The 13,040-nt window shown below is 36.6% G+C and overlaps 1 protein-coding gene across 1 annotated transcript in view; it reads right to left on the reverse strand.

The window, feature by feature from the left end:
* The window catches only part of LOC110019520, a 72,741-nt gene that overhangs the window by 10,311 nt on the left and 49,390 nt on the right, over positions 1 to 13,040 (reverse strand). Inside the window, 7 exon segments of the mRNA XM_020717206.1 lie at positions 4,515 to 4,702; positions 8,034 to 8,175; positions 10,141 to 10,215; positions 10,314 to 10,472; positions 10,547 to 10,726; positions 10,843 to 11,342; positions 11,546 to 11,891. Of these exon segments, the coding sequence (XP_020572865.1) occupies positions 4,515 to 4,702; positions 8,034 to 8,175; positions 10,141 to 10,215; positions 10,314 to 10,472; positions 10,547 to 10,726; positions 10,843 to 11,342; positions 11,546 to 11,891 (1,590 nt within the window).

Below are 13,040 nucleotides of genomic sequence, written 5' to 3' on the forward strand. Positions count from 1 at the left end.
TATATATATATATCCACAAATAGCGCTAGTTTTGACAAAAATTTTCCCAAATCTTGAATAAAGTATCAATGAGGTGACTGTTTTTGGTAAAATAAAAAAAAGTCAAAATGAAAGGATTTGATGAGATTTGCTAATATAATAAAAACCATTTCAACAATGACTGAAATTTGCTTAATAATACAAGATTAAAAATGATTATCTATTTAATGCCCTGATACCACAACTAACTCAAACCAAAATAAAGAAAACAAATATTATTACTCAAAAGCACATAGATGTTATAATCAGAAACACAGAGATTGAACATAGCAATACGTCACTAGCTCCAACTAGGACTAGATCAAAGGTGGTGGTGGTGGTCAGAGAGAGTAAGGAAGGCGACCGAGTAGTGAAAAAGTGTCGATTGACAAGCAGAAACAACAAAGCGGTTGTTTCAGGTTACTTGGAAAGCTAGCAAGCAACGGCGATGGGCGAGGAATAGCTGTCTTGGATGATGGCAACAAGAGAAAGGTGGCGAATGCAAAAGCGAAGAGCTGAGACAGCAGAATAGCAGCAACTTCGTGCCGTTCTGGGCGGTGGAAACAAGTAGGGAGTTCCGGAATAGTAGCAACGACAATTATGGATGGTTGAAATGGGCATGAATCAGCGGGCAAGACTTGAAAGAGTGAATAAGGCAGATGGAGTAGGCATGAACAATAGTTCCTTATGGTTCTAAAAGGCGTCAACAAAGAGGGATGTCAGGTAGCGAAGCGTGAGGAATGCAGAGGAGTTGGGTAAAGATAAATTATCCCCAAGTAATCGATCTACAGGCAGAGCACCATTCAAACCCTTGAAGAAGGTCACCACCTCTAACGAGTTACAATCGAAACACCTTCTCGCCTTCGGATACAACTCTAAAAGGAGAACATCGAATGCTGACAGCTGTCTTGAAAAAAATATGAGACAAAAACACCTTAAAAAAAACATAATATTTAGAGACTTAGGATAAATAGGAGTGGACCCCACTCCAAATAGAAGGGAAATCCAATCGACCCTCTTGGACCGGTCAAAACCACCCTCGCTCACAGGAGTTCGCGATGTTGTAGCAATACTACAACAATGATTGCAAAAACTTCTCTGAGACCATTCCCGCACCGATCTCTTGAAGTTAGGGTAACTTCAATTTCATCTGTCAAAGCTTTTGTCTCATAGTAGTCAGTTTGACCCTATTGAAGGTATAAAAAATATTGAAAGCTCCCAATGAGTTAATCATGTAGGTGTTTTCATTCAAAAGCACATCCTGATAGAATAAGTATGCATCTACTTTTGACACAACTTGAACTAGAGCTGCATATTGATAGATTCTCAACCCCAATGAAGTAAATCTATAATATGCTTCTGCCGATCCTCGTACTCGGATGTATATGATAAACAAGTTTTCTAGGAGGAATCAACTTGAGCAAGATCCTACTATAGGATGTTATTTTTCCCATAAATCCTGGGGCGATTTCTCACGCTATAGTTCATCCATCCTCTCTGACCATCTGTTGGTGGATTTACTGTTGAATTCCATTTAATATTCAAATGATTCCATAGGGACTTCCAGAAGTAATTCAAAAGCTTCTCATCTCTGGCATGTTGGACCTCAATATGGACAACTCAAGAAGTAGCATATTATCTGAAAAGTCTGAATTTATCTTATTTGGGATTGGTTTGTGTCTGATATCGAAACCTCAAGCTCATGACCCTTTTGGACATCCAATATCAGTCCTGCTAATGCTCCTCTCAACGTCTGCAACATGGTAGCTCGAAGTGCAACAATCTCATATGCTGCATGAACACCCATTATCTCAAACTCACTACCCTCTAGAAAGCTATGGTTAACTCAACTTGAGTCTCTCTCTCTCTCGGGTTCAACTGGAATCGCTAATGCCTTTTCTTTGTCGGTTGGAAGTTGAGAATCCTCTCTGAAATCTTCATCTTCTCTTGAATCACTGTTTAATTTATCAACTGCTCTCTGATTAGTAAAAAAAATCATTCTTCTGATTGTGCAATCTTATTTGATATGCCCAAATCTGTGACCCATGGAACACTTCATGACTGAGATGGATTTGAGAATGTGGATTAATATCACATGCTCTTCGCTCTGAATTAGTTTTACCTTAGATGGGGGCTTGAATGTTTCACTTGGTGTGCTCCTGCAACTCAATCCTAGGGTTGAACAATGCCTGTAAGGTGAAGAAGTATCAGATGATGCTGCCTTTCCACTTTAGATGGTAGGGCGTGAACATTTAGTCTGTAATAAGCTGGTAGGTAATAACATTGTACCTCCCGTTTCATTTTGGACCAAGTAATGAGCTTGATTTTTCCCTTACGTTGGCATAAGCATTTCAAATTTTCCCACAGAAATAATGCACTCTACTTTGTTGGCAACTAGTTCCACCATTTCGTCTGGTGGGACTCCCTGGTACGCAAAGAAAAGTTCCACAGTCTGAAGCCACTCGATGAACTCATTCGGATCTAAGTGACGGTCAAAATGTGGCAAATCCACTGTTAATTTAAAATTTAGGCTTCTCTAAATATTTCACATCAAATGTTTGAGATAGAGATTCTTCATCTCTAGAATCCATGCAGTGGAAAAGATTCACTCCATTCCTTCAATCTAGCAAGCCATCGTTGTGGCTATAGATGGTCTCTTTTTCTCAATTTCATCGAGCCATAGTAGCAAAGTTGTCTCTGTATGTCTTCCATGAACTCCTGATCAACATCCAATTATTGTCTCCTCAATGGCATGGCTAGGATTTGGGTTTTGGGTATGGAAGAAGGTGTACGGGGTGATGTAGGGTGAGAAAGAAAATTTTTGGGTAGAGATATAGGGGATGCTAAATACCTTAGGATAGGACTAGGGTTAGGCTAGTTGTAATACCAAATGATACCAGAGTTAACCCAAACCACAATAAGGAAAGTAAATATTATTACTCAAAAGCAAAAAGAAGTTGCAATCAGAGACATTGAAAAACAAAATAGCAACAAACGCTTATTGACAGGACTGGATCGAAGGGTGGTGGCGGTGGTCGTTGAGGGACGAGGGTCATGAAGGTGTTCGGGTGGTGGAGAAGGGCCAGTTGACAGGTCAAAACAGCAAGGCAGTTGTTGCAAGGTCCACATACAGCAAGCAAGTGACAACGGTTGACAGGGAATGGTTGTCTTGGACGATGCAACAAGAGCAAGGTGGCGGCCGCAAGATCGGAGGGCTGGGACAACGGGATAGCAACGACTCTAAGGGTAGCAAAACAAATTGTTTTATAAAGTAGGACTTGTCAATAATCTAAGGGTAGAATATAGAACGCATAGTTATACATACCTCTGCCAATTACTTGTAAACAACATCTATTTTACCATAAACACTGAGAAAACATGCTTTATTATTCCTAAGGTGGATCATTTTTAAAAATGACACATTTCATATAATGCCACTAAACTACTAATGCATCTCATATTGTTAAATTGAATTTAAATGATTGAGAAAAAACTCACGAGTTACGTCCGGAAAACATTTTGGAAGAAAATATGAACTCAACTTTTCAACTGCTTGACGTTCAGACACTAACAACTATTTGGAGCAGCAGTTTAAGCTTGGAATTATTTATTAAATTAAAAAAAAAAGAAAATGGACTATCTTGAGGATGTGATTTCTCTTCTTAGATGTTAGTTATTATTCTCTAAAGTTCATGCGGTTGGCTGGCGGGTCCTTACCATACATTCTTAGCAATGCGTTGATCCATGTATTACATGAGGTGGGATTTTGCTGAATTCTTAGAAGATCATTTTCTTTTGAGCTGAGTTGGTACATGCATCTATTTTAAAATTTTAAATTCAAGATGTGCTTAAGTGGCTTTGGAAATTGAATGGGTTTTTATTTTCTCTTAATTTAAGCTGATCCCGTATAAAAAATATCTACTAGCCCAAGTAATGATGAGTCTATATCTGATAATATAAGGCATGTAATGCACAATTTTTAGCTTAAATAATCTTTTTCTTTTCTGATTTTCACTCTTCTGAGTGCATATGAGTTATTCATGTGCGCTATAAATGCAAATATTTGATGCTAAGGAAAGTCATCTCCTTGGTAGTGGAATGAGGTCTAATTGTTTTCTTACAACAAAAAAAAATATTCTTAATTTTATTTCATCTATATCGAGTTATTCAGTGCTCTTCATTTGATGAAAAAGGGACATCTTGGAAAAGTGATTTGTAAAAATTAACTAGGTTTGCTTGTTGAGTTCTAATTCTGTCAAATTTCTTGTAAAATTCTATGACATTTTAAATTATTTCATTACCAAATGGTTTAAATTCTACTAATGTTTGTTTTCATTTAAATAAAATGAGTTACTGATTAATTGATTACTTCTGATTTGTGGATCCTCCATTTTTCTTGTATGAGAATATACAATGCACGTAGTTACATTCAAATTCCTAATGTAGAGTCATCTTGCACCACAAACCAAAAACTATATGCTTAAAATTTATAATACCTCCAAAATGTCAAGTGCCGCCAGACAAGCTGATTCGTCCAGTGAAGAAACCAGAGGAGTTGCCGCTTTTAAGCATGAAGATGCAAGAGATCCTATTGTCCTTCTATATCTTCTCATATCATTCAACTTGAATAATAATTTCTCCAAGTGTTCTAAGCGAAGCTGAATGGCCATGACATTACCATTTTCTAAATCATAAAAAATCGGTCATATAAATAAGAATTACTCGTTCAAGGTCATTAAAATCAATGAAAACTTTCTATCATGAGATATGTAAAGAGAAAAAATAGCTCTATTATACCATATGAAAAAAATTTTACGAACTAACAAATATTAAATCAATAGAAGTCTACGGACAGAAAATATAGTATAATCGATCAACAGGTAAATCAAGAATTTCAAATGCAAAAAAAAAGGTAAATTAAGAAATGTGAAATAATAAAAACACGCATTAGCATGTATGATTAATTTGTTTAAATTTTTATATAATTTTGAACATTTTAAGTGCCTCAGTAAATGATGTCATTATTATCTCGCTGTACAGTTTCTGGAAGGGAATAGGTGGGGGGCGGGGGCCTCCTTCAGCCTAGGTAACAGGAGTTGTTGAACAAAATGATGTGAATATCTTTATCTGACAATCAACATTCAGTTAACTCAGCAATGGGGAGATGAGATGATTCAATATTAAAGTAGTGAATTTCTTCAAGTAAAAAAAAGAAAAATAAAAATAAGAGACAGAAAGAAAAAGGCCACAAATGTGGAATATAGTAATAAAATACTCAAATATCTCCTGAGTTGTCAATACTGTTAGTATAGAGCCTGGTCCGATCGCTTCTCGCTCCCGCCTTCCTGCGCCGATCCCGAAACTCCCGCGACCTCTGCTGTTACGTGAACCAGCCGCTCCCGCCTCCGTTCGTGTCTCCCGCCTTTCCTTAGCCCGGAAGCATCGCTTCGCCTCCTTTTATCGTGAAAAGGAGCGGCCTCCTGTAGTTCAAAAGTCACGGTTGGTGTTCTTCTTCGGGCTTCCTCAGGATAGAAGGAAGGAAAGTGCAAGCAGTAGTTCCTTGCGGGGAAGGAAGAAGAAAGAAGAAGAAGAAGATTGTTCTCCCTTGACTTCTTCTTGGTGGCTTATGATTGAAGAAAAATTAGGTTTATTTCTCTTGTAAGTTTATCTTCTTTGGTGCATCTCGGTGTAGAGTTTCTTCGATGTATCTCGGTGTAGAGAGAGAAGAACAGAGAGAGCAATAAAGTGAGAGATTCCTTTTGTAAGTCGAGGTGATTGACTGATGTATGAGAATATACAATGGACGTAAGCAATTTGCCGAACCACGTAAATCTGTGTGTTCCGCTGTGTTACTGTTTTTTGGTGTGATTTTTCTCGTTCTATTTTTGGCTTCGTCAAAGATCGTTCTCCTATTTTAATTCTATATATATACCACAACAACTGGTATATAGTTCACAAAAACTAGTATCAGAGCTTTGTTTTGGATCTGAGAAAGAATGATGGTTGCAGATGAAGTGAAAGTTTCAGGGATCGAGAAATTTGATGGCACAGATTTTGGTTATTGGAGAATGCAGAGATAGAATTACCTTTATGGGAAGAAACTTTATCTTCCGTTACTGGGAAAATACCTGAAAGGATGGATGAGGCTGAATGAAATTTATTGAATCGACAAGTTCTGGGGGTTATTCGATTGACCCTATCGAGGTTCGTTGCACACAATGTCATTAAGAAAATAACGACTGTAAATCTTATGGCAGTCTTATCAGGAATGTATGAAAAATCATCGACGAATAACAAGGTGTACTTGATGAAGAAGTTATTCAACTTGAAGATGGTGTAAATTGTTTCTGTTGCTCAACACCTGAATGATTTCAATACTATAACAAATTAATTGTCGTCTGTTGAAATTGATTTTGATGATGAGATACGTGAGTTGTTATTGTTGGCATCATTGTCAAATAGTTGAGAAACCATGAGGATAACAGTTAGCAGTTTTACAGGTAAATTTAACATGAAATGTGATGATATTCGTGATTTGATTTTGGCTGAGGAGGTGCACAGAAAAGTTTCTGGAGAGATCTCAGGTTCGAGTTCGCACTGAATGTTGATTTCGAGTTCGGCACTAAATGTTGATTTCAGAGGGAGATGAAATGAATGTAACTCAAATAGAAGGAGATCAAAATCAAAGTCTGATCAACAGGCAATCTGCTGGAATTGTGGCAAGGCCGACCACATAAAGAGAAACTGCAGGAATCCTAAGAAGATGGAGAATGATAGCACAAATGTGATATCTGAAGAAGTACATGATGCACTATTGCTGACAGTTCATAGTTCTGTTGATGGTGATAGTGAAGAGGAGAGTGTGTTCGGGGTACCAATTCCTATTGTTCCACAGATATATGGTGGAGAACCACAGAGTTATGAAGAAATCTTGCAAGGTAAAAGTTCGAGCAAGTGGGAGCTAGCAGAACTTCCATCAGGGAAGAAGACATTACACAACAAGTGGGTGTACCGGGTGAAGACTGAGCTTGATGGCAGTAAGAGGTACAAGACTAGACTTGTTGAAAAAGACTTTCAGCAGACGCAGAATATTGCCCATGCAGTGGGAGTTGCAAGCATAGACAAGAGTAATCCAGGAAATAGCTTGGAGGTGCAAAGGTATGTTGACTGAGGATGTTACTCTTAAAAAACTGAAGTTGTGCACAACTTCAGTTGGTCTTCTAGAGTGAAGACAGAGGCTTTGAGTTGCAGTGATGGAGGATTCACGTTTGAAGAAAATTGTGACACCGCCAATGAAGAATATCAGTTCGAGGAAGAAGACGTTGTAGCAGGTGTATTGGTCTCCAAGTGGGAGATTTATTAGTGTGGAGCCCCGTCCGATAGCTTCTCGCTCCCGCCTCCCTGCGCCGATCGCGAAACTCCTGCTCCACTGTCGCGACATTTCCCGCGACCCTTGCTGTTACGCGAACTGCTCCCACCTCCACTCGCGTCTCCCGCCTCCGTTCGTGTTTGTCAGTCACTCTAAACCATATAAAAATGATTACCTTCACCTCATGAAAGAGCTTGGGTTAAGATGAGTGGCCTTTGCCAACCCTAAATTTAAGGTAAACCTCCTTCATGATGTATATATCTAAAACGGAAACTTCACCCCTCTTGCTCTTTTAATTTGTTCATTAAAATAAATTTTTATCTGCCCCATTATGACAATCATGGTTCTGCCATTGCCTTCACAATATGCTTTTAACTTGGGCATGGACCATTTTTATTGGAGGAGCATCCTGACGTACGCTGTATCCCTCTTTTGCCAACACTTTTATCTTGAGAAATATTAACCACTATGTACACCTTAATTTATCTAACATATCTTACATCAAAATCGTAAAATATCCACAAAATTCAGAGCTTGGTTAAAACAATAATAATGCGCACATTGCAGCGTAGAATAACAGGTTCAAGAAAATCAGATGTCTGAACAAAGAAAATGCAGTAAATAAATAATATTGACAAAGAACTACCTGGCATATTTATTGAAGTATTATTTTCTTCCCCATCTAGAGCAGAAGAAACATTCACCATGCTATGTGTATTAAATAACTCGGCTACACTAGGCAACCTACAACACTCGGATCTCGAAGCCTTTGAAATTTCATTCACTGCCTAAGCAAAGGGATAAAAAAAAAATTTTAATAAAAAAGATTATGTATATTGGAAGATAACACCATTATAAGAGAACAAGAAATTCACTATTTTCTAAAATTTTTTAAAAATGACAGAAGAAATAAAAGTAATATCCCAGTAACATTTTAACCTTTGAATTTTAAAGAAAAACAATTAAATTTTTATGCTATTTCTTAAATATTTGATCAGGACAAATCCTTCATGTTTTAACTTTTTTTTTTAAAATTACCATTTTATATTTTTCAGAGGATGCTGAAGGCCTTCGGCATAATTGGCAACTGAAGGTCTAACTTCAAACCTTAGCACGGTTGCCATTAGGGGTTCATAGTTATGTATTAATATAAAACTTGCTTGAAATCATTAAAAGGAGTGAACGTTTTAGATTTATCGGGTCTATTACTCAAATTAATGGTGATATAGATGGGTATGTTATTAGTAGAATTCAAGTTGGATGGTTGAAGTGGAGGACTGAATCGAGTCTATTGTGTGACAGAAAAGTACCGCTTGGACTTAAAAGGAAAATTTTATAAGATGGCGGTGTACCTGTAATGATTTATGGCAACGAATGTTGGCCTATAAAAGAGGAGCATAAAACTAGGTTTTGCTGAGATGAGAATGCTTAGGTAGATGAGTGACTTGACACTTAGAGAATGAGTGACTTGACGTAGATGAGTGACTTGACACTTAGAGACAAAATGTGAAACGAATATATCTATGAAAGGGTTGGTGTAGCTTTAGCGGCAAACAAAATTAGAGAGAGTCGTCTTAGTATGTTTGGTCACATGTTTGGTCACATTAAACATCAGTCACATTAAACATCAACAATCTGATGATCCAATTAGGAGAGTAGATGTTTTAGATTAGACAAGAAGGGTGGAGATAGACCTAAAAAGTCTTTGGCATGTTGTATAAAAAAATAACCTTAATATGATAGAATTAAATGAAAATACGACACTTAATATGACAATGGAGAAAAAGGATTCATTTAGCTGGCCCCACTTAGTGGGATAAAGAATTGTTGTTGTTGTTGTTGTATAAAACTTGCTTGATAATCTTTTGAATTTCAATAGGGTCAATCAAAATAGATACGTTAAGATGGCTTATCGGAATTAGCTCTATGCAACTTGAAATTGATATGGTATATTACAAACACTCACATGATTTCACATATAAATACATAAATATCATTTATATTATAATACATATGCATATACACACTTGCACAAATATAATTTATAAATTTATCAAAACAATCAAACACAAATATAAAAACAAATATATATTTCTAATCAATAATTAAAAAATAATCTTATAAAATTAATAGCCTTTAACCCTAATTAGTTTCAAATTCTGACTTGGAATTGATTGTTTAAACTTAAAACTTCACTAGAGTTGAATAAAAAAGTTCAGGTTCTAAATGATCCCTGCTTGTTCATGATTGATTCGATATCATCACTGATTCCAACTTCAAGTGGCAAAACAAAATGCTTAAAACTCTTGGACCAAAAGCAATTTTCATTATTCTGGAACCAAAAGGAAGCACCATACATGATCTCCCATAAATGCAAAGTCTGGAAAGTGACTGATAACATAATCTTAACCCTACATTTACAAAAAGGAGTTTCCATCCCATGACTCGAACCTAGGATCTCCAAAATAAACTAGAGAAAACTTGATCATTGTTCTAGGCCCGCCCTCTTCATTTATTCTACTAGAACATGGCATTAATCATGGGATTTTTTAGAGTAACGTCAGATTTTATTTGTAAAAAAAATGCTATATTAACTAAAAATTTTCAAGTACAGGCTTTATGGGTCATCTTGCTATAGTAATAGTTGCAATTAAAATAAACTATTCGATAAATCCATGAAAGTACTCCCTGTGTCTGATAATGTTGGAAATTAAAAAGTAACAGTGCAGATGAAAGGCACGTAAAAGACCAACCTTTAAAAATGGAACAGTTAGATGGGGATGCTGATGTCTACCAAGGACCTCCAATTCTAATGAAACAGCACGCATCTAGCAAAGATTGATAAATAATAATACTAGTTAACTTAGGTTTCCAAGCAAAAGGCAAGCTAATTAAATTTTGATAATGTGGAAGTTAGAAATTATACCGGCTCCTCTAATAGTGGTAAAATTTCATCAGCAGCACCAACATAGGACAGCATTGCAGCAAGTACATTAGGAACATGAGGGTTGAGATCCAAATGCCTTAATTGTCGACACAAGGAGTCAATAATATAGTCTGCATTTGCTACAACCAAATGGCCTACCTATTACAGCATACAGTTACTGCGGCATTACAGAACATTTAATTTTTCAAAATTACTATTACGATTATACTCACAGTAGAATGGCCAGTATTAGCTGAAAGGACATGCAATGCAGCATCGGATGCATTTCTTATAAGACCATTGGAGCAAATAAGATTTTTAAGCAACAAATACAAGGTTGAGTGCATGAAACCACTGCTTATAAAATCCTTCCCAATAACCTTACTAAAGATGCCTATTCCTTCAATGATTACCTGCGTAGGAAATTGGGTTGGTCCAATTATCAGAATACAACTAGGAAACAATTTTGTACGAGCGCAACAATACCCCAAGGATCAGAAATTAACAAAAAGCGGTTGAGAATCAATACTTGGTGGAGCATTCTAGAATCCCTGAAAATATAAAATGACAGGTTTGTTACTGAGTCAGGATCTAGCTGAGAAGAAGCTGGATGTACAGGGAGATCCCATACATCAGATGATGTATATTCATGCAAAATACTCCCAACACAATGAATTATGTGTTCTCTAGCATCCTTGCCTTGATGAACTTTCCAAGCTGACCTTCTGGAAGTAGAAAGTTGATCACTATCACAAACAAATTCCATTTTCTGTTCTTCAACATTTGTCTCGGTTTTAAATAACTTCAAACATGAACTAACTGAATCGTCTGCCAATCCGTATATAATCTCATTTAACATACAAACTGCAGTGCTAGTATGGCGTAGCAACTGTCCCGAACCACCTTGGGAATACCACGATTGCCAGCCTTCTTTGTTATATCCTTTCATTCTGAGTTCAGAAATGAGTTTCCTGACATGTTCCAAAAGATTATCAATGAGGCCCAATAGAGATACATCACTTCTGTTACCTATCAAAAAGTTCAACATAAGAAAAACAGAACCAAGTCAAATTCAACAGAATTATTAGTAACAATCCATAACACCAATTAAGATTCAACATAGTTACATGAAAATATTATAATTACTTAAATGGGCATTCTATAATATTTCAGGAAAATCCAAAATCAGAACACAAACTGCCAAAGGTACATTTATATATAAACAATTATACCTGCCATAATTGACAGACCAGCGAGTCTAAGAATTCCAGCAAGAGCCAGGTACAATTTCTGACTCCCAACATTTAAGAACCAAGGAGGCATGCGAGGAAACTCATAATCACCAGGCATGTTCGTTGTTGAACTTCCCATCGGCATCTCAGAGACAAGAGGAAGAGCATCACCATTGATAACATGGCTTGAATCACCAGAAAGAGAGGCAGCCTTCAGCTCAGAAACTGAGAGCAGATAACCAACTGAGAGTGGCTTAGAAGAAATAAGCTTATCAATGGAACCAGTAAACTGTGAATTATGACCAAAAGAAAGCATCAAAAAATCCAAGAAACGAGCCACCTTCATCTGGAAGTCAAATTATCAGATATACTCGAAATGTCAATATGCCATGCTAAAAAAATAACAAAAATTTATATTTAAAATTTTAACTGTTAAAGCCAACTTCCAAGCCACTTCACATAAAACTATTAACAACAAATGAAAAGTACGCGTAGCAGCAATATGCTATCAAGCAAAACAGGGGGGTGTGGGCGGGTTGGGGGGGGTGGGTGGGGTGGTGTTGGAATGGGGTGGTTGTTGGTGGTACTTAGCAAGCTTTCTAAAATAAAGCGTTACAGGGCTATTATGATTTACTGGAGGATGTACAAGGGGTTGAATCAAAGCATAAATTTTAAAAATTATTTATTGATCCAAAGCTCTCATGATTAACTCCCCTGCTTGTAAATAAATATTTACCATTTCAATGGTAAGAAAATGTCTACCAAGTATGATTGGGATCTCAACATCTTTTGGGAAGATGAACTTATCAATCTCAACTAAAATATCATCTATAATCCCCCTAGAGTAAGTCAAAGATTGATCTACAAGCTGAAGGGATATAGTGGTAGGTTGTACTTCACCTAATCCTAATCTCCCAAGGACACACAATAACATAAAGTTGACACTAACTCCAAAATCACATAAACTCTTCAAAAAAATATATCCACTATTGTGCAAGAAATGGTAAAACTATTTGGATCTTTCAACTTTCGTGGCAATTTCTTTTGCAAGATAGCATCACATTCCTCAGTCAGTGAAATAGTTTCAAAATCTTCTAGTTTTCTCTTCTTATTAAGGATATCTTTCATGAATTTCACATAATTAGGGACTACTCTCCTTCTAAAGGATGTCTTCCAACTTTCTCTTATTTATCAATCTAATGGCTTTACAATGCTCCACATTATGATCTTTTGGATTCACCTCTGCGTTATTTGGTAACATCCATTGAGGTCTCTAACTCAATGAGTTAGCTATTTGCCCTATTTATTTCAATATTCTTATAATTGCTTGTTGTATGAATTTATATCTCACTCGTCATATTCACGATCAGATTTTCTACAGATAGTTTCTTCTTCCTAAACTGAGGATTTTAAGTGAATCCAGGTTGATAAGTTGGTCTTGGGTTAAAATTATTTCCTTGATTGTTTCAATTTCCTGAAGAGTTAGGTTGGTTGC

Source organism: Phalaenopsis equestris, unplaced genomic scaffold (assembly GCF_001263595.1).
Source record: "Phalaenopsis equestris unplaced genomic scaffold, ASM126359v1 Scaffold000060, whole genome shotgun sequence".
Lineage (NCBI taxonomy): Eukaryota > Viridiplantae > Streptophyta > Magnoliopsida > Asparagales > Orchidaceae > Phalaenopsis > Phalaenopsis equestris.